This window comes from Strix aluco, chromosome 12 (assembly GCF_031877795.1).
Source record: "Strix aluco isolate bStrAlu1 chromosome 12, bStrAlu1.hap1, whole genome shotgun sequence".
Taxonomy (NCBI): domain Eukaryota; kingdom Metazoa; phylum Chordata; class Aves; order Strigiformes; family Strigidae; genus Strix; species Strix aluco.
In genome coordinates, this window is record NC_133942.1 from 15,579,350 (window position 1) to 15,598,781 (window position 19,432).

Consider the following 19,432-nt stretch of genomic DNA (forward strand, 5'->3'; position numbering starts at 1 on the left):
CTTCTGATTGACCCATGTTTCTCACACTTAGCTCAGAAGATTTTATCTTGAAATCCCTTTGCTCCCGGGTACTGTTTAATATGAAAGTCTCCTGCTCTTTTGCAGCATGGATGCAGAATGAATGTCAGACACTACACAGTGATAGAGAATGGGATGTAGGGACAGCAGTGTTGCATGATGGAGAAAATCTTGCATATCTGGGTTATTGTTTGCGATTACCTTTTGATGAATCCTTGAATTCTGCAGCTTTGTTCTGATTAAGTGGGATTAATGATCTTTTGACAGATACTAATTAGAAGCATTGGGGTAGCATGTGCAAATAAGATTTAATTTTTTTTCCCCCCCTCCTAGAACTTAGGTTAGCAAAACTTTTTGTTAGGAACTATTGTGTTACATTACTAGACTGCCCACATTGCATATGTGAGAGTAAATTCTGCTGCAAGGGGATTTGTTGGAAGAAATTAAAGGGAGGATATATACTGTTCTGAGTTATATTTGGAAGCAAGCTGTAAAGAAGTCTTGGAAGTATAACTTTAGGAAGAGAAAACTTAGTTTAGTTCCCTGGAGGAATAAAAGGAGGTGTGAGGTAAGGCTGTCCCTTCTCTGTTTATTGCATCCCTCACAAAATTCTGAATTTAAAGAATTTCTCTGAAGTGGCATTTTAGAAGGCAAAATAACAATCTGTGTTCTGTCTATGACTATTCAGATGGTCTTTGAACCGTTGAAACTTGTCATGGGTGTACACTCTGATACGAAGTGTTAAAACAGAAATAGGAGAAGGAGAAATAGAGTTTTTCCTTGGGAAGTGTGTACCAGCTTTTCCCAGTGTTGCCATATTTAGGATAGTAGAAAACTGAGAAGGGGGGGAAAAAAGAGATGGTTGATCTTACTGTCTGAGAACAGCTTGGTTTTCAAATTTATAAACAAAACAGGAAAAAAAAAATCTTCCAGGCTTTTTGACAGGCTAGGTGTGTGGTTTTCACATTCAGGAAAGCTGATTCAGTTGGTCTGGCTTTTGCAACGGAACAACCAGAGAAATAAATTGCTCTGAGAGGGTGTAAAGAACTTTCCTTTCCTCTAGAAAAAGTTGAGCAAACATGGAGCACTGAGTTGCATGGTGAAAATTTGGTGAAGTGTGGAAAGGACACTAGTTTTCAGAGAAGTATGATGTTCCTTCAGGGTGTTGTGAATTCAGAAGTAAGAGCTGCCACGCTTAAAAGACATCTCAGTCTTGCTGAGGGTTATAGGAGCTGCAAGAAAGCTTTATTAGGAGTGATCATGGCAGTTCGTAAAGCTGTTGCTAGCAGAGAATCTTCAAGTACTTAAAGCCACACCTTGGTACCTTATACCTTGTCTTGTAGGATCTGTGTTGCTATGTCCCAGTACAAAAACACTTTGTTAAACCAATTAAATGCATAATATTTTTATAATACTTATGTTCTGGAAAAATCAATATGACCAGTTTCCCTTTGAAATGACAAGAAGCCTGTTGTGCTGACAAAGTAGAATGCATTAGGAAGTGGTGCTTTGTATCCTCTCAAGAGTAATGTGCTCTTGTTTTTTCTTAATCAGCAGGATGTTCTCCTGTATGTCAGATGTCTTAGTTGTTTTTGTGATCTGTATCAGAGAAGAGCGAGGGGAAAAAAAAAATGTCGGAGAAACAGAATAGGTTTAAATGCTTCATAGCAGCGGAAAACCTGCAGCCCTGTATTTCTCTGTTTTTTCTCTGGTAATCGCCAGGTTAGTGTTGGACACTTTGTGTTTATGTTTGTGTTTTAAACAATAAATAAAAGAACAACTTGCCCTTCAGAAGAACATAATGCGTAGCCTGCTGAAATACTCTGGAGCATAACGGATATAATTAACCCTTATCCCTTTAGCTTGGTTATGTTTCAGAAGGTAACGCGAGATGTCTAAAATGGCTAAAATTGCTTATTTACCAGGCCACTGAAGTAAGGATTTTTCAAGTTGATTGTCTGAAAATCAAACCTCTTCTTCCTCTCTCCATTGCCTTCCCCTCCTTCCGTTTCCTGATCTGCAGTTCTAAATTTGTAATAGGTCTAGTACTGATTGCCCTTTTTTTTTTTAAAAAAAACTTAAAAGCAGCCATTGAGGAGAGAAGTTTATTTCCTGTCACTCTTGCTCAAGGCTATAGAGACTAGATCTTGGAAGTTTAGACACTTGTTCAGGCCTTTCAGAGGAATTCTTAAAAGATGCTTTGCTCTTGATGCAATGAAGGAAGGGCAATGACTTGAAAGGACTGACAGCACACCAGGGTTTGGCTTACTGCATGAATGAAACTTGCTGTGATCCTGAAGTATTTGGCCTTACTGACCAGGTGCTCAGGTAGCACAAATCTGTTCTGAACTGTTTCTAAGATAGTTTTGGTACTGTGTAGTGGAAGTGGGCTGAAATGAGAGAGAACCTGAAATGCTTCCAGCTTTTTTTTCCCATCTTGACTCTTCTTGAAGAATGTGAATTAGTGTGAGAAGGTGTTTGTAGCTCCCACTGGGTCAAATAGAGGTTGAGATAAAAATGCGTATCTCTGTGTGTATTGTAATATTGATCGTCATGTGGTAAATAATTCCTTGGCAGCAGGATTACCAAGTCTGATGCTTCATCTGTAAGTTTTGGTACAGTCTTGCTGCTGGCTCTGTGCTCAGACCTGCTTTTTGTTCTTTGATGGATATCTTCTTCATTACTTCCTTTTGACCAGCCTTTCTTTTCAGATAAAATGTCATTCTTTGGATTGGTTAATATGGCTGAAGCTTGCTTGATTTGTTAGTTCACTAGCTACTCTCTTTTTGTTAGGATATTTTAATAAGTTAACAATCTCCACAAAGATCCATTCCTGTCTCGTGCTCACCTTCCCTAGCATGGGTGTGTTCATATTCACACCAAAACAAAGATTACTTCGGAGTCTTTTTTTTTAATTGTTAGTTTTTCTGTTCCATTTATAAACTAATTTGAGTCTGTTCCATGTGGTGCATTTTAAGGAGGAGCACTGACCTGTGTGTTACTTTAGATTACTTCTCTTTTTTTTTTTTCCCCCTTTTCCTGCACAAGTTGTCTTAGTTGGAATTTTTGGATTAATTTGGTGAGGAATATCAAAATATTACTTGGGTTGGAAATAAGATAGTTCAGACTTTAGCAGCATAAGTGAAGCAACTCCAGCTCTTAGAAGTTCTGGTCTGATTCATTTGTGCTGTCTTGTATTTTCCTCTGTGGTTTAACTCAACTTCGGGTATCTAAATTCAGATTAAAGCATGATTCTTCAGTGTTGTTTACAGAATATGGTATTCCTATGTCCTCTGTACCAAATGTAGCTTGGAAATAGGTCTGTATGTTGACTTTCTAGTTTGCAGCTTTGTCTCAACTGAGGTGGCTAATAGCTGTGTGCAGGCTTTTGTGGAGATGCTGGGTGGAACTGGAGCAGCTGGGACACTAATGTGTCCCATGACGATTTTACACTGTGGTGGCTGTTGGGTGTGTCAAGGTGAGCCAGTGTCTTGGGCTAATAGAGAAGAAAAGGAAGGGCAGGTAGATGTCTTCCAGCAGTCTGAGTTTGGAAGGGGAAGATGGTGATGGGGACAATTCTGCTTTTGTTGTCCACAGAGGACACCAGAGATGACTGTGGCTGTGGTGCTACCCAACGCACTAGGGGACTCATTTTTGGGTAGTCACTTTTTCCAAAGTGGACTAGAAAATTTTCTGTTAAAGACAGTGTGTGACCTCTCACAGATCTGGGGGGTGGTTTGTGAATTTAGAACTTTCTCTGTGTCCTAAATTGCTGGTTAACTGTGGAGGAAATAGGGAGACTGAGTCCTGGTATCTGAATCTGAATGAAGCTGGCGTATGTGGTAAAGCAAAGCACGGGCTGCTCAGATGTGTTTTCTTAATGTGGAACCAACTAGCCTTGCACAAATACCGTGGTTTTCTTTCACAACAGCAGTGAGAGGCCAGTAGAGCTGTTGGACAAGTGAGATGAGGCCAAGGACTGTCCATCAGCTGTGCTCTCTAGATGATTTTTGCCTTCAAGCTAGCAGTTGGAAAAGAGGATTTCATGTCTTCCTGTTCAGATCCTTTTTACCTATGCTCTTTTCTGTTCTGTTGATTTCTGTTTTTCTTTCTCAGATGAGACTTAGTTTAAAGCTTTGCAGTATAGCTGTGTTCAAGTGTGTATGTGGCACTGTTACCCAATGTAGTTATGCCATCGAACACCTGCCCCATAGGTGCAGTTTATGTTGGCAGGAGTTGTTTGGCTGGTGTGACTTGATGAGGCAAATTGTAACTACAGTCAGAAAAATCTCCTCTCCTTTTTTTTTTTTTTTTTTTTTCCCTTGAGTGACTGTAGTGGCACATCCTTTGCAGTAGAGATTAAATTCTTCCTTTACCTTACAGGATTGGCAGCTGGTTTCACTATACATTGGCGTGGGGGAATGAGGATGCGGGATGCTGCAACTAGTTCTGGAATTTCAGAGCTTGGTGAAACCTTTCTTATGTCTGAAGGAATGGGTCTTGCCAAAGCTTTGTTGAATGTGAAGTAGTCTGGATCCAGAGAGAGATTTTATTTGATGCAATCCTATAGCCTAATTCTGAAGTGTTTTGAGCAGTTTCTGACCGTACGACAGTCTCCTTCATGTGAAGAGAGGTGCAGAATTATTTCCGCTGATGGTCCCTCTGTTTGAGCGATGGTAGCTATCAGCTAATATTTTTTTTGTCTATCTTGCACAACACGGCTGTATTGTTACTCATGATAAGAGTTTTAGAATGCAGTGAAACTAAAGAATATGTCATTCAGGTTTATACATTTAAGAGCATATTACAGGGTTGATGTGGTTTCTCTTGCTTCCCTTTTTCTGTCTAGCTGCTCCTCTTGTTGCAGTGGATAAAGTTTATTATTTAAAGTAATTTAACGTAATTTAAGTTCTCTAAGGAAAGATTTCTCATCACAGGTTAACTATAAATATGCTTACTATAATAATTTAAACATTAAGTAGTACACCCTGGTAAACAAAGACAGAGCACTTTGCTGAAGAAACACACTTGCTCAGCAGGCAAAAGTACCAAGTGAAGAGAGAAACTGTTTTTGTGAAAAATCAGCATCATTTAGTAGTTAGTAAATCCCAATAAACAAAAAAACCAACCAACAGCCCTCCCAAATGTAAATGCAAAATAGTTAACTTTCATTTTGTGTCAGAATGTTATGTTTATGTATTTAAGTGACAACTGAAACTTAGTGATTGAATTGCATTGGTTAGAGCTAGTCCACTCTTCCATTCTTTCACTTAGATGTTTTTTTCTCCTTGATGTTGCCCATCTCTTCTTTCTGGCTCAAATTTCTTCTAATTTTTAATGTCATCTTCATGACCAGAACAAATAGTGAAATAATACCAGGGAGTTAGCAAAACTCAGTTTAAGTATATGTTCTCCAGCTGTACCTTTAGCTAGGAGTGGGTTGTGTGTGCAGGGTATAGGGCTAAAATAATGATGAAGACAGAGATCTCCATTTCAGCTTTGCTTTGATTTACCCTCTGGAATGAGTGTGTGCAGCTGCAAATCCCAGTGAAGGGAGGTGTCTGAAGTTGGAAGTGTCTCAAGCATACAGGTTTGATATTGCTGTTTTATTTGCCTCTAAATCCAATCTCCTGAAACTTCTTACATCCTGTTCTTCCAAAACTCTTCACCCCCAGTTTTGGCTCAGAAGGGAAGTGTAATAGATAACCCCTGATGATGAGTTGCTGAGTGAAATGTGCTGTGGATGTATTTCTCTCACCCAGTTGGACCCACTGCTTTCTTATGGGTGGATTTGTTTGAAATGCATTAGGGCAACCTTTTTGCATCCCAGGTCTCCAGAAGTACCTGCCAGAGAATCATAATTCTCCTGCTTGCTCTGCCATTCCAATCCTCTTCTAATAAAAGTGGATATTGTGACAATAATTGCAGTTGCCAAGCAATAGAATTCAGTATAGCTAGGCTGATGAAATACCTAAACCATTTTGTTAATCAGAATTATAACATTGTGCATCACCCACAGTGCTTATAGGCAGTGTCTAAAAAACGTGTATGAATTTGGAAATCAAATGTCTTGGGCAGTATATAAATGTAAAATGAAGAATATGGGCTGAAATGTCACCTTGAACTTAAAAGCCAAGTGTGAAAGTGTGAACAAGCGACTGGGAGTAAACCACTGTTGGTACTTTTTTTTAACAAGGTGTATATTTAGTTTTCATATTTTGTTTTTTATTTTCACTATTTTACGGTGAAGGTCAAGTAATTGCTGAACAGATCTGCGTGGGTATATTGAAAATCCTGTACTCAGGATTGGAAGCTTTTCTTTATCTTCAGAGAAATGGAAACCTTGGAGTTCTGGTAGTTGACTGTGCCTAAAAGGGCTCTAGTTTTCCATGCTTAACCCTGTTTATCTGGTTGCTTCTCACCTGTGTGCATTAAGGGTGCTTTGTCATGAGACTCTTCCCCCCCCCCCCCGTATTGTGCTGTGGTGCCTCTGAGACTGTGAATGCTGTTCTAGTAAAAAGGACACTTTCCTTGGTTGAACTGTGTTTATGATACTAAAAGCAAATTGGAAGCATCCAACTAACCAGAAAAGTGAGTTCACATAAGAGTTCCTACTGCTATAGCTACTTTAGTTTATATTTGCCTTAAACTGTGTTCTAGTGCAACTGTTTTTTGTTGATAAGACCTGAACTACTAGTCACCTTGTCTCTGGTGCCAACCCACATGTTTTACCTTGTATTTGGAGAGGAGGGTTCTTTTTTCCAATCTAGTTAGCTTATGACTGGAAAGTCCCACAGCACCTGCATGTGTGTAACTTAATACCTTTAAAGCCCTTTTTGGGGATTGCAAGTTGGTCGTATTTTAGCTGCCTGGAGAAAGCAGGTTACAGCATGACTGATGTGATTTTAAGCTGTGTAGCTGCCATGTGAAGGGAGGACTCGCTGTTCTGTTGAATGAAGTTTCATAGCACTGTCTTTTTCTTCTGTGCAATTAGATTTATTTATTTTTTAAAATATTCTAAATCTCTGTTCAGGTGGAAATACGGGATTAATGGAACTCTTAGTTCAGTTTTTTAAAATAGGAGCACTACTATGGAAGGTCACAGAATGTAGGAGTTCTGTGTTTCATCATGTAAGAGATAGTTAGCCCAGGACAGTAGGGCCATGTGTTGCGTATTGTTAAGAGTAATTGCATCAGGCTTTGAATTTTTCTGTGGATCTAAGTATAACTTCCTGATGACTCTATTAAATCCTTTCACTGACCATGATGGATGCAATTACATGTTATGATACTATATTGTCAGTTTGCTTCTAATGAAGTCTAAATGATCTGGCCTGGTCAGCCAGTCATTTTTTAAAGATTTAAAAAAAAAATAATTCCCCAGAAAGTTTAAAGAGAAGCTGGTTTCCTAGATAACTGCAGGATGGCAACTCAGCAGGCAGCTAAAAGCATAGTAAAGTGTCTCCCTAAATGTGCATTGCTGAGCCCAGCCACATGATGAACTTTCTTTCTGGAAGAATTGGCTGCTTATCGTGGCTACCTAAGTGTATATCCCATAGGTTTCTGTCAGGCAGTTGCTGAGTCACTTGGATGTGTAGACAACTATGTTAAAAATAAATAAATAAAAGCCTGCACACAACTATGTTTTTTTTAAAGGTGGAGAAGAACAGTCCCCAGGAGAGACAATTTCTGTTAAGCTCTATTGTCATCACAGATTGTGAAACATAAATTCAGTGTTATAAACAGCTTGTAATTTCAGTCTTCCATTTTTGCTTTAGCAGGCATTAGACTGAAGCTACTGGGATAGGGTTTAAACATTATCATCACAGTTAAAAAATGTTTTACTCTCACAGTTATTGATCATAACACGCCACCTACTCACTTCTATGTTACGTATTTTGTATAGAATGGCATGCTCTGAAAAACTTGTGGTGCTGTCAGAAAAGTGGTAATGCAGGGTAAGAGAGAGTGCAGAGGTTTGAAGTCTGTCTTTCTTCCTATGAGGATGGAGCTCATCTTTAGTGATTTAGGCATTACCTGCTTTCTTCTGCAGGTTTTTTTGTTTGACTTTTGACAGTTTTCTCACAGGCTGGAAAACATGACCGTACTATGACTCGAAAAGTGTTGCAGTGTAGTTAGTTCATGGAATTATTCTGGAGTTGCATTCAGCTGGTGCTTCAAACGGCTTTCCCTTCCTTGTAAACACACAGAAGTATCTTACCAGAGGTTTGAGTGTTCAGCTCCAACCATAATGCTCAAACAATGGCCCTCAATGCTTGACATATACTGGGCATTAGTGGGTGAGGAGTTTACTGTAGGTCTGATTTTTCTGTTAAGATTTTTGTTGTCGTCTTGTTTGGTTGAGTGTCAAGAGCAGGCGTTGTCCATAACCTGGGCCCTACAGATCAGCGTTAGAAGTGTGGTGCTACTTTAACTTGGTTTGATAGCCAAGGGTTCTGGGGCTCAGCCACTTGAATGTTATTAGCTCTATAATATCTTCCTCCATTTTTGCCCTGTGTACCCATGAGGATGAACAGAAGCCCATGCCAACTGAGCCACTCACTCATGTTATGCTATTTCAGTAGTAGGAGGTAACAGATGTGGCCTCAGAGGAACCCCTGAGGGATGTGCTGGGTCAGTGCAGTCTTGGTGAGACAGGATTAATTGGGGGATGACTTTGTCATGAGGATGCTTTCACGTGAGCTAAGCTAAATCTAGACCCACTTGTTCTGGTGAGCTGTGTGGAAGGCATCAATCAATATTATTAAAGGGATTCAGTTCATTTTGTTGGCTTCATTTTTGCTAAGCTGCTGTTCCTGTTGACATTCAGAGTAAAATGTTGGCAGAGAGAAAGCAACTGAGATGAGGGACAGAAATGTGATTTATTCTGAAAATTTTTTTGTGTAAACTTATAGAGAAGTTGGAGGAAGTTCATGGAAAGCAGCAATGCCAGAGATATCTTTAGCCAATGACAGCTGAAATTGCAAGAGCAAAAAGAGCCAGTTTGAGTTTGTGATGTGGGTTGTAGTCCTTCTGTGTGTTATTTTTGTGAGTGTTTTGTTCTGGTCAGCTTGGTAACACAGCGGCCTTTGGATTGGGAATATATAGTTAGTAGAGTGGTAAAAGAGAAAATTCGGGTAGGATGTGTGTATTTTTCTAAGGGCTATGGGAGACAACGAGAATGTGTGGAGAAGGGGAATCCAGTTGTTTTTTAAGGTATTTGCACCAAATTTGATTGGCCTCTTGTGACACCGCTATTTCCTTCCAAATCTGGGAGAGAAGAATCCTGTAAAAGGTTGCTAGGAGTGACGAGTGACACAATTTAAATTAATTATAATAGACTATATTTCTCAGAAATGACAAGCTACACTGCAATATAATCTCCAGTCTCTTGAGTGTTTAGAAGATCATAGTGGTCTGGCTTTGTCTTCCAAAGCTTAACTTCTAATTAAATGAAGAAAAAACCCAAGCCCTCTTCCTGGGCCTTAGATGTGTAAACAAGAACGTTCTCAAGACTTATATTCAAGTGGAAACAGTTGTTTTTTGTTTGGGTTTGAGTATTCTCTTTCATGTTTTGCAAACCAAAGATGGCAGCGTTGTGCTAGTGCTAGAAATACAGAAGTTGAAATTCAATTATAGATTTGATTAGCAAAAGCTATAATGGTTGATGTTTTCTGAATTGTGGGGTGCCTTTTATCTGTTCCACCACCCCCCTCCCCCCGCAGAGATGTAACTTCCTAAAATATTGGTAAATGTAAAGTGGTTTATGTAGCATATTGTTTGGTGGTTAGGGAGTCAGCTTGAATCATGTGGTGTAGATTTAGTTCCCTCCTTGTTACTGGTTCTGACATCCCAAGAGGTAATACAGAAGCTGGCTTCCCTGGGAAGAGATCTAGTGATTGATGTGACACATGCAGGATAGGTGAGCTTAGAGAGTACAGAAATTTTGTGGGAGGTTGTGTAAGTACATTAAAGACACTAAAATATATATTTCATTCATAGTGTCACTACGAAGGCAAAACCAAGAGCTCAGTGGGTGGTGGAATCCTGTGTTAATGTAAAGTGTCATAAGCAATCTCTCCAACCACTGATTTCTGTGAACTCCACATTTAATTTCTTCTTTGCATAGTATGCAATTAAAGAATCCTTAGACTTCTGTAGTAATTTTTTTTCCCCTGCGTCTGCAGATGGTGCAACTATGCTGAAACTTCATGGGCTCAAAGAGAAATTCTGGTTGCTAATTGGCTCCTTCTCAGTCTTCTACTTTTGCCTTCCAAGTCCTGGAGTGAAACTACAGGAACAAACTAGGCTTAAGACCAGGCCATGGACTGCAGTGCCTCTCTGTTCAGTGATGACTGAATAACAACACTTAAAGATTTTTTTCTTCAGGGCTGTATGACAGTCCTGATGGTTTTCTTAAAACAAGCATAATACTTAGCCCTAAGAGTGGAGAGGTTAAGGTCAAGTTTTACTTTACCCTGTTTATAATCTGTATGTGTGTAACATTTTCAGACTATTCCCTCTCTGTTTCCACTGATGTGTCCTCCTGCTTCTCTTCTGACCAATTGCAGTCAGGTAGAAAAGAGGCTCCTTTTAAATCTGTTGGCGAGCTTTATCGTGTGTTTAGCTCTTTTTTTCCTAACCTGATTCAAACCAGTTTTTCAGATAACATGGAGAGTAGGATGCTGTCATCAGCCGAAGTTGTTCTTTAACTTTCAAGTGTCTGCAAGGAATTTTTTTGAGCCATTGTTTTTTTTTCCAGTGTGCTAGACAACCCCTCTATTGAGTTGACCCAGTGTATAGTAAACAAGTCAATATGCAGGCCATTATACATTATGGAGATCTAAATCCACCCAATGCAATAAACATGTTCTTTGTTGTTAAGAGAGAGGGATGGTAACTCTGGAGATGTTTGCCTTAGAAAGGACGCTGCATGTTCTGGATCTGGGATGAGGGCTGCTGGACTGCAGCCACATTCAGTAGCTGCTTTGGACCCTTTTTTTTATAAGGACCTGCCATAGATTAAAACTAAAAAACACATGATGAAAAGGAAGTGACTCTGTTGGGAATAAATAACAACACTGTTCATAAGATGTGCTGATCTCCCAGAAAGACCCACAGCTCTGAGCTGACATTACTGAAGGATGACGTGGTGAAGCCTCTTTCATTAGAGAAGTTTGGGAGAGAGCAATGTTCCTGTGTTCGGTAACATCAGCTCTTAGCTGACCAGAGACTAGCAGTAGCTGTCTGGGAAAGCAGACCTCTCACTGAAGTGGAGTGTGCTCAGAAAAAGCCATTACTGGCAAAGTGAGACTTTTCTTGTGGTGGTGGTGGTGTGAGCAAGCTACTCTGCTAAAAGTAGAACTAGCCACAATTGGTTTTTGTATTACGGCTTGTAGTTCCTTCTTTGTGTAGGAAATCATCCAGCGCTGATGGTAACATACTGTACTTGTTAGCGCTGTACCGAATTTCAGGATAGATGAGAAGTTGAGCAGCCTTGTGCCCTCCCTTAAAAAAATCCTTTTGAACCTTGTGGATCACAGGCTTTATCCTCAGAATGGGTGTTTTAACACCTGGGCAGGAAAACGATACGGAATTGGAACAATTTCTGCACCTTCAGCACTTCAGCAATGGGTGTAAGGGGATATGTGTGGGTGGTTGTTTTTGTTTTTGGTTTTGTTTTAAATGGAAAAGCTGAAGGTATCCAGGCTCCTCATTTGAGATAAAGCTTTGCATCTCTACTCTGAAGTGAAGGGAACAATCTTCACAGAAGGGAAGTCAAAAGAGGGAAAACAAAGGGAAATCATAACTTGCTTTGGTAACATGCCATGAGTATACAAAACAGGAGAAAGGTGAACAGGAGTTGGTTTCAAGATTGCTAGTTAGACGTTAAGCAGTCTATCCTGATTCTCATTTCAGAAATGTAAACGCCTGCACAGGCTGAACAAGTCTCTGTTGCTATGGAAAGCCTGACCCAGCTGGAGCAGGCTTAGGTTGAAAAGGCCTTGGACTTGCAAAAGGGTTGTGCGGGGATGACTCGATGACTCAGAGCTGCCTTGGTGCTGCTTTGTCTAAGACTTTGGTGTTGAGAGAGCCAGACGGTGAACAGAATTCTGGATAGTTGAGAGGATACTGAGACCTTTCAGTGTAGTAAAACCTTTTAACATTACCCAAAAAAGTAAAGGGCCAAAGGCAAGGCTTAAAATGTGAAGGTGTGTCTTTTTTTCAAGAAAAAGCTGTACAGTTGTGTTTGTTTCGAACTTCTAAAATGGGGTAAGTGGGAACAATACAAAATTTGGAAGCAAGAACTACACCATGATGAAATGGTTCCTTTTAGGAAGTGAATTCTTCTCTTATTAAAAACAGTGGATGTGTGAACTGTCAATCTGCCCTCTAACACCTTAGTATTGATAACAAATTAACTGGTATGAATATATGTACAGCTGTGACATACTGTAGCAAGCAGAAGTGATATTATAGGCTGAATGTTGAACAGCAGGGTTTCTGCTGATTTGTCTTTTGTAGCATGCCACTTTGCAAAAGGAATGGTTCCTTCGAAACGCTGAAGGGTAACAGGTAAGTCCTTCTGGGAGTAGTTAGTGACCTGAAATAGCTAGTGGATATATAAAAGAAACAAAGACCTGCTGCATGGAGTAAATGATTATTTTATGATAGATGATGATTAAATAGCAGGTGTTTCTCAAGGTGACAAGGTTCTTCTCCATGTCAAAATGTTTCTTGGGATGAAAATCGTAGTTAAGGTCAAGAAGAAGCGACTGAATCGCTGTACTCGGAGCGCTTTGTGTTGCACACAGCTTTGCTGTAGTCTGCCCAATCTGTGTGTACTCAGTAGTGTCAACTTATTACCCGTGTGCTGTGCAGTGTGCATGTTTGTTCACAGCCTCTGTTCTGCTCCTTGGTGCCCTAACTTGGAGCAGCACTTAGAAAGGAGACTTGCCAGGAGATTCTGCCAGATTAAGGAGTAGGCTGCAGGTCATGTTAATTACTCGCATCATATGAACCTGTTACATGCAATCATTTTTCCTGGTAGTTCATTGACCCCATCTCAGTTACATGATCAGACTTGGATCTGTCCTCTGACTAGGAATGGGCTGCAGGTCCTCAGACAGACTGTAGTGTGGAGTGGGTGTTTTTATTACCTTTGGAAGTTTACACGCCCTGCGGCTTGCCCCTGGGATGCTCCCAGAAAAAAAGAGCAGAAGTGAGCTTCTTATTGGATAGCAGGTGAAGCTTAATACTTCTGGACTGAAGTGCTACTTCCAGGAAGGCATTTGTGTTTGTCTAGGTAAAGAATGCGATGCTTCTCTTTTGTATTTTACTGTATTGGGGGAGTTATCTTTTAAACAAATAAATACATATCTCTTTTTAAGAACTAATTTCTCACTCAGAATTAGGTACTTAGTTTAGAACAAGTCTGAGAAATAATAGGCAGTTTAAGGAAAGGCTTGGAAATCTGTAAGCAGCTGAATGAAAACAGCATGAATCTGACTACTGGTAATTATCCTGGGTGTTTATAATCTACCCAAGACCCAAAACTATTGGGGCAGGGTAATAAACAGATGTTGCATTTTTGTTTTCTGTTAGTGAGCAAAAGAAATACATAATAGTTAATTTCCAGTTCTGAATTGAACATGAAACAAAGCAAAGTTATACTAGTTGTATTAAAAAAGCTTGATAAACTGGAATACAAAAAACTGTTAAATGGAATATAAATGCTCTAAAGAGCGTTTTGTGTGCATTTCATGCTGTCTGACAGACCAATGGGATCCAAAGAAAACACAGCACAGCCAAATGGAAATTGTAGTTGACTTTGAGCTCTGATTAATTTGTTTTTCATATAATCCTTTTCAGGGCAGTGAGAAAAACGTGAGAAAAAGATGATGCATTGTGGTATAATTAACTTTTGTGAACAATGTAAACTTCAAAAGAAATTTCTTCCTTTTTTTAAAAAAAAATCCATCTGCTTTAATTGGAGCTGTTTTTTTTCCAGATGTCAGTATGGACCATGATGCTTGTCCTATTTCATGTTTGGGTCTCTGCAGTTCTCATTATATCATGAAGTTCTGCAAAACATAGCTCACTAGATGAGCTAATAAGTTCTTAAATCAAAAATGTCAACAGCATGTTCATCTGTAATCAATTTCTAACATTAGAGCCCACTGGACTTTTCCTTATTAAGGGAATGATGTTCAGAATTGAGGCAAGTGAGTGTGTACATTTGCCATAAAGTTCTAGAAATCTCATTGATTTATAAAAGCATTAAATACCTAAAATTAAGTAACTTTCAAGCTGAAACAAGCATAAAGCTAAAAGCAATATGACTTTTAAAGCCCAGCCTCAGAATAGACGCACGAACAGATATATAATGCTTTAGTTAACGGTTGCTGCCATTTCTCTCACAAATTGTTCTTTAGGGTATTGTAACTCAGCTGTTTTTAAACCCATCACTCTGGAACCTTGCCTGCAAAATGTCAGCGCAAGTGCAAATTTTATTTCTTTAACAAAATAAAGGGCTTGGAGCAGTTAGGCTTTCTAAAATTTTATGGCAGTAAAATAAATTTTGCTACTTTTGCTTTGCCATAACAGGAACCATACTGTTCACCTTGTCCTGCCAGCAGGTAGAGACAGAAACCAAAACAGTTTAATTGGAAAAACACTGTGTGTTCTAACTTGCCTTTTTTAAAAAAGAGAAGCCCAATGTCAAAGCGTAAATATACTCATGTTATTGTCGGGCTGTGCTTTGGGCAGAGGGCACCATCCCTTGAGGATGGGTGGAGGGCTGGTTTTCTTCTCAGAAGTTGAAAGCAAGATATGGGTACTAGTTTATTAAAGGTATTTAATGTGGGTTGAGGTTGTCTTTCCTACTGATTCAGGAGAGAAGCCCACACTTTCCCTGTGCGTGACCAGTGCATCTCTTATCAGATCTACTGTCTTGGAGTAATTTAACATTCCTGCTCTCACATCTGGCTTTTAAAGCTGGATAGTGCCAACCCATTCACCTTTTTTTAATGTTTTCCTGAAGTTAAAGCCTTGACACACATGCCAGGCAGCAGTATGCAATTATTCTGTAGTCAACATATACTAAAATGGAGATTTCCTGTCTCACTGGTCTTAATGGCCAAGGTTACTGTTGGTACATTAGTTTCGGTGGGGTTTTTTTGTTTTTAAATGTTTAGGGAATGAACTTTCTTGCATATAGCTGCTTCTAGTGCAGCAAGTCACATTAATAGCTTCTGCTTTCAGCTTGGGTCTTTACAGAAGGAAGATTAGGTAATAGTTTGTGTAGACAACATCTGTTTCTTAACAAAGATCTTGCCCTGTTGTTTTTTTACATTGTCCCTCTAACAAGAAAGAACTTTAGTCTTCTAAAGACTTAAAAGTCTTTAAGTCCTTGTTGGATATTAGAGTTGCTGTGGTTTTAGCATGCTCATGTTCTGGATCCTTTGTTAGCTTAAGTTATTAGTCTTAGATAAGTGTTGTGGGATGGAAGGACTGCTTTCTATTGTCTGTGCAATTTCGGAATCTCTGGTCAATTTGTCTGGGTTAGAATTTAAGTTTTTTGGCTCCAGTGTTTGTTTAGACCTTTTCCTTGTCTGAGGAAAAGACGTTGTTAAAATAATTAAGCCTAGCATGCATAAAAAGAGAACCTTTCCACAAAATTGAATTGCTTGGGGTTTATTTAACTTTTGGGTTGCTTAAATAAATTGGCATTTTACTTTGTTTGCTTACAAGCAACTTACTATCTGTTCTGGGGAGTCTTTTTTCCATGTTTTCCACAGAAAATCAACTCTGAGGGTTTCCAAGAACAACAGCTCTCTACACTCTGTAGTTCTTTGTTTTACATCAAAGTGCATTTTATGTGGCTAATTATTACACTGTTAGTACACTTTTCTTCCAGCCCCTTTAAAATTTTTATTGTGATACATGTCTAATGTGGAAAGACCTAATATATAGATTTATTAGGGTATAATGCTTTTGGTCATTGTTTTCTTGCGAGTGCATTGAGTTCAGCCTGCTGTTTTCAAGGGAAATTCCTGATTGTGATGTTGTGTATTGTAAATAAATTTATCTTGTGTTTCTTAGAACTGGAGAAACTTTTTCATATCTTGGTGCCAAAATCAGTGAAACTTGTTCACTGGAACATGCAAACAGAAATTCAGTGCATTAGCTATACAAGTCCAAGCACTTTCTTTTCTTCTTGGTCACAGTGCGGGAAGTGCTGACCAGCTTTCCGTGGATTTTGTGTTGTTGCTGATCTATTGAAAGACTAACATTTGAGTATTAGGGCTGATTTGGCTTGTGACGCTGGGAAGAAAGACTGATTTGAGAAGTTGAAATTTTCTGGAAAGCGTTCCACTTTACGTGTGTGTATCTTGAGGGGGGTGGGGGATGCAAATTAGTAACATAATCACTCTCTATACTACCTAACTTGTTTGAAGGGCTGAACCCCTGGTTTGGTCACACATGACGTCATGTAATTTGGAGCAGGGTGTGCAAATGTATTTGGTTTATGTTTATCAATCTAATGCAACTCTTTTCAACAGCAATAATAAAACAGCATTTCTCTTTCTGCTGCAGAATATAGTTAGCTTGCATCTCTGTGCTGGTCCTGGTAGTGTTTATAGTGATAGGTTAAACGAGATGAAGATTCAGTGTAGGTGTAAATCAAGTACTCATTTCCTATTTTAACATTGTAACCTAATTAAGAAGTTAAAAATTTTGTGGCCATCAGAATATCCTACTTGTATTCCAGTTTCAAAAGGTTTAAAAATGCCTTATGTACTAACTTTCCTTTCTCCTTTTACATTTCCAGTTTGTGGGCCAAACGTTGACATTCGCAATGATATCCATGAGCTGAAACGCCTGGAGAACTGTACGGTAATTGAGGGTTTCCTTCAAATTCTGCTCATCTCTAAAGCAGAGGATTACCGCAACTTCCGCTTCCCAAAGCTCACTGTCATAACTGACTATTTGCTGCTGTTCCGTGTGGCAGGCTTGGAAAGCCTCAGTGATCTCTTCCCCAACCTCACAGTCATTCGTGGGAGGAACCTCTTCTACAACTATGCCTTGGTTATCTTTGAAATGACAAATCTTAAAGAGATTGGGCTTCACAACTTGAGGAACATAACCCGCGGGGCCATACGGATTGAGAAGAACTCTGACCTGTGTTACCTCTCCACAGTGGACTGGTCTCTCATCCTAGATGCAGTGTCCAATAACTACATTGTTGGGAATAAACCTCCAAAGGAATGTGGGGACTTGTGTCCAGGAACAATGGAAGAGAAGCCATTGTGCGAGAAGACATCTATTAACAATGAGTACAACTACCGCTGCTGGACCACCAACCACTGCCAGAAAAGTAAGATTTGAGTAGATAATATGTTGTTGTTACCCCTTTCTGAAGTAAGGGTTTAATTTTCTGGCTTTATTTTAAACTTTTTGGTAACTTAAAATTTTATTCTAGTTGTGTGTAGTCCACATAATGAGCTATCCAGTTACCACACAAATAGATTCCTCTCCAACCGGTAAAGGATCATCTCACTTGATTTAAAAAAAAACCCCAAAACTACCACCAACAAAAGAAACCCCCACAAACTTTCTGGGTTACTTAGCCATGGAAAAGATGCAAAGTAAGTGTAGAACTAAAACCATTCTAGCAAAGCTGGAATGTTTTACCTCACTTGAGGACTTCTACAGGAGGTGGCTGTCAAATGCCATCTCTTCCTCCTTGCTGAAGTGACCTTACGTGTGTGCCAGAGTCATTGCTATACTGAAGCTGTTAACTGGAGTTACTATGGCTTTTTCTTTGCCTCCCTTAGCATGCACCTTCAGAAATTCCTGTCATGGTCAATTGTGTATGTAGGAACTTTTTTTTAGTGAAATCAGTTTTAACAGTACAGTCTCTAGTGTCAAAGAGTCAATGAACACCTTGACTCTCGGTGAAATTATCCTTGCCCGTTTTGTTCTTATCTGGCATGATGGGTTTTACGTCTTTCCGATAGCAAGTATTAGCAAAACCAAAACCTGATCTCTTCTCACTTTTTAAAAATAGAGTAAACAAATACATAAGTTTACTCAAATAACATGATTACATGGCAGGCTTTTTGAGTTCATCCTGTAACTTTACGAAAGCTGAGCCCTGCAGTAGCAGTAGGGCTTAGTTACAAGCAGTCGCCACTGGGAAGAACGGTTCCTAAATTCCATTTGCAGTGTTGACCGAAGCTGCTGTAATGATAGGAAACACCACAGCGAGAGAAACAGGAACAGGGCTATATTCAGGTTACCTTCATTTGGGGATACTGTTTTTTCTAAAGTGGCTCATCAGTTGCTTGTGAAGCCCTCACATTCAATTAGAACTGAAATTAAAGTAGGTTGTAGGGCAGTTTCAGTCAACGCATGCCAAAAATATCTCTGCCAAAGGCATTTGTAGGGCTGTGCTTTTATCAGTATTTCTTAGGGGAAGCAGTTTGTTTTTAAACAAAGAAAAGAAAACCCCTCAGCCTGTTATTGGGAGACTTTGTGATTTGTCCAAGGTGAGGGAAGTAAGCTGCATTGCTTTCTTACTGTGTGTTGCTGTGAGTCTTTAGGATTCTGCAGGCCAAATATAAGTCTTCATTAGAAGAGTGTAACTGTTGTCTACAGAGGGGTGACCTAGGTGATTGCTGTGCAACCTCATTGCCTTTAGTGGTTTGAATGGATGTAACTAGAGTGTATTTAATGAGATATAACAATTTACTTGCTTTCTGTTGTGTGTTCTGGCAGTTTGGAGTAGACAAAAGTGAGGTGCAAGAAAAGCTTGTTGACTTCTAGGAGAATGTTAAAATAATTCAGCTCCCAAATGCACATAAGAGATTTGTTGAAGTAAGATGAGGTCATAGTTATACTGTGATGGCAGCACTTCTAAGGCAAGGGTGTAGATCAAGTTTTTCTTTTCCTATATGCTTTCATTTTCTTTTCATGGGAGATTGTGAAGAAGAAAGCAAATACTGGAAAAGAGCCTTGAAAGGCTTGTTAAGAGCATTACGCTGTGGAAAACCAATGTAGGTTTAGAGTATCTTAGGATGCAGAGTGTATAAGGAAATGGTCAAGTTCTAGTCAAAGTCAGAGTAAGAAAGTTGGACCTATTTAACCTATTTGTCATGATAAACTAGTGACTTTGGAGAAGAAGACTTAAAATTTGCCAGCCATTCATCTAAAAAAAAAAAAAAAACCCAACCCAAAAGTACTCCCATTCTGAAGAAAAACAAGGGAGGTATAAATGTGCAGTTGTTCAAAAAGAAGCTTTTTGTCTCTCCTGCTAGATTGCTTGGGCACTTTGGCAATGAACTCCTGATCTGGAGAGGACTCGTGCAGTACAAAATTACACAAGACATGAAAAAGAATAGAAGCAAGG

The 19,432-nt window shown here is 39.3% G+C and overlaps 1 protein-coding gene across 2 annotated transcripts in view; it reads left to right on the forward strand.

Moving 5' to 3' along the window:
- Window positions 1–19,432, forward strand: part of IGF1R (insulin like growth factor 1 receptor) — a 194,480-nt gene that overhangs the window by 16,303 nt on the left and 158,745 nt on the right. For both annotated transcript variants that reach the window (XM_074836931.1, XM_074836929.1), the window contains exon 2: window positions 16,853–17,398. In XM_074836931.1, the coding sequence (XP_074693032.1) occupies window positions 16,853–17,398 (546 nt within the window). The remainder of the gene's footprint in view (window positions 1–16,852; window positions 17,399–19,432) is intronic.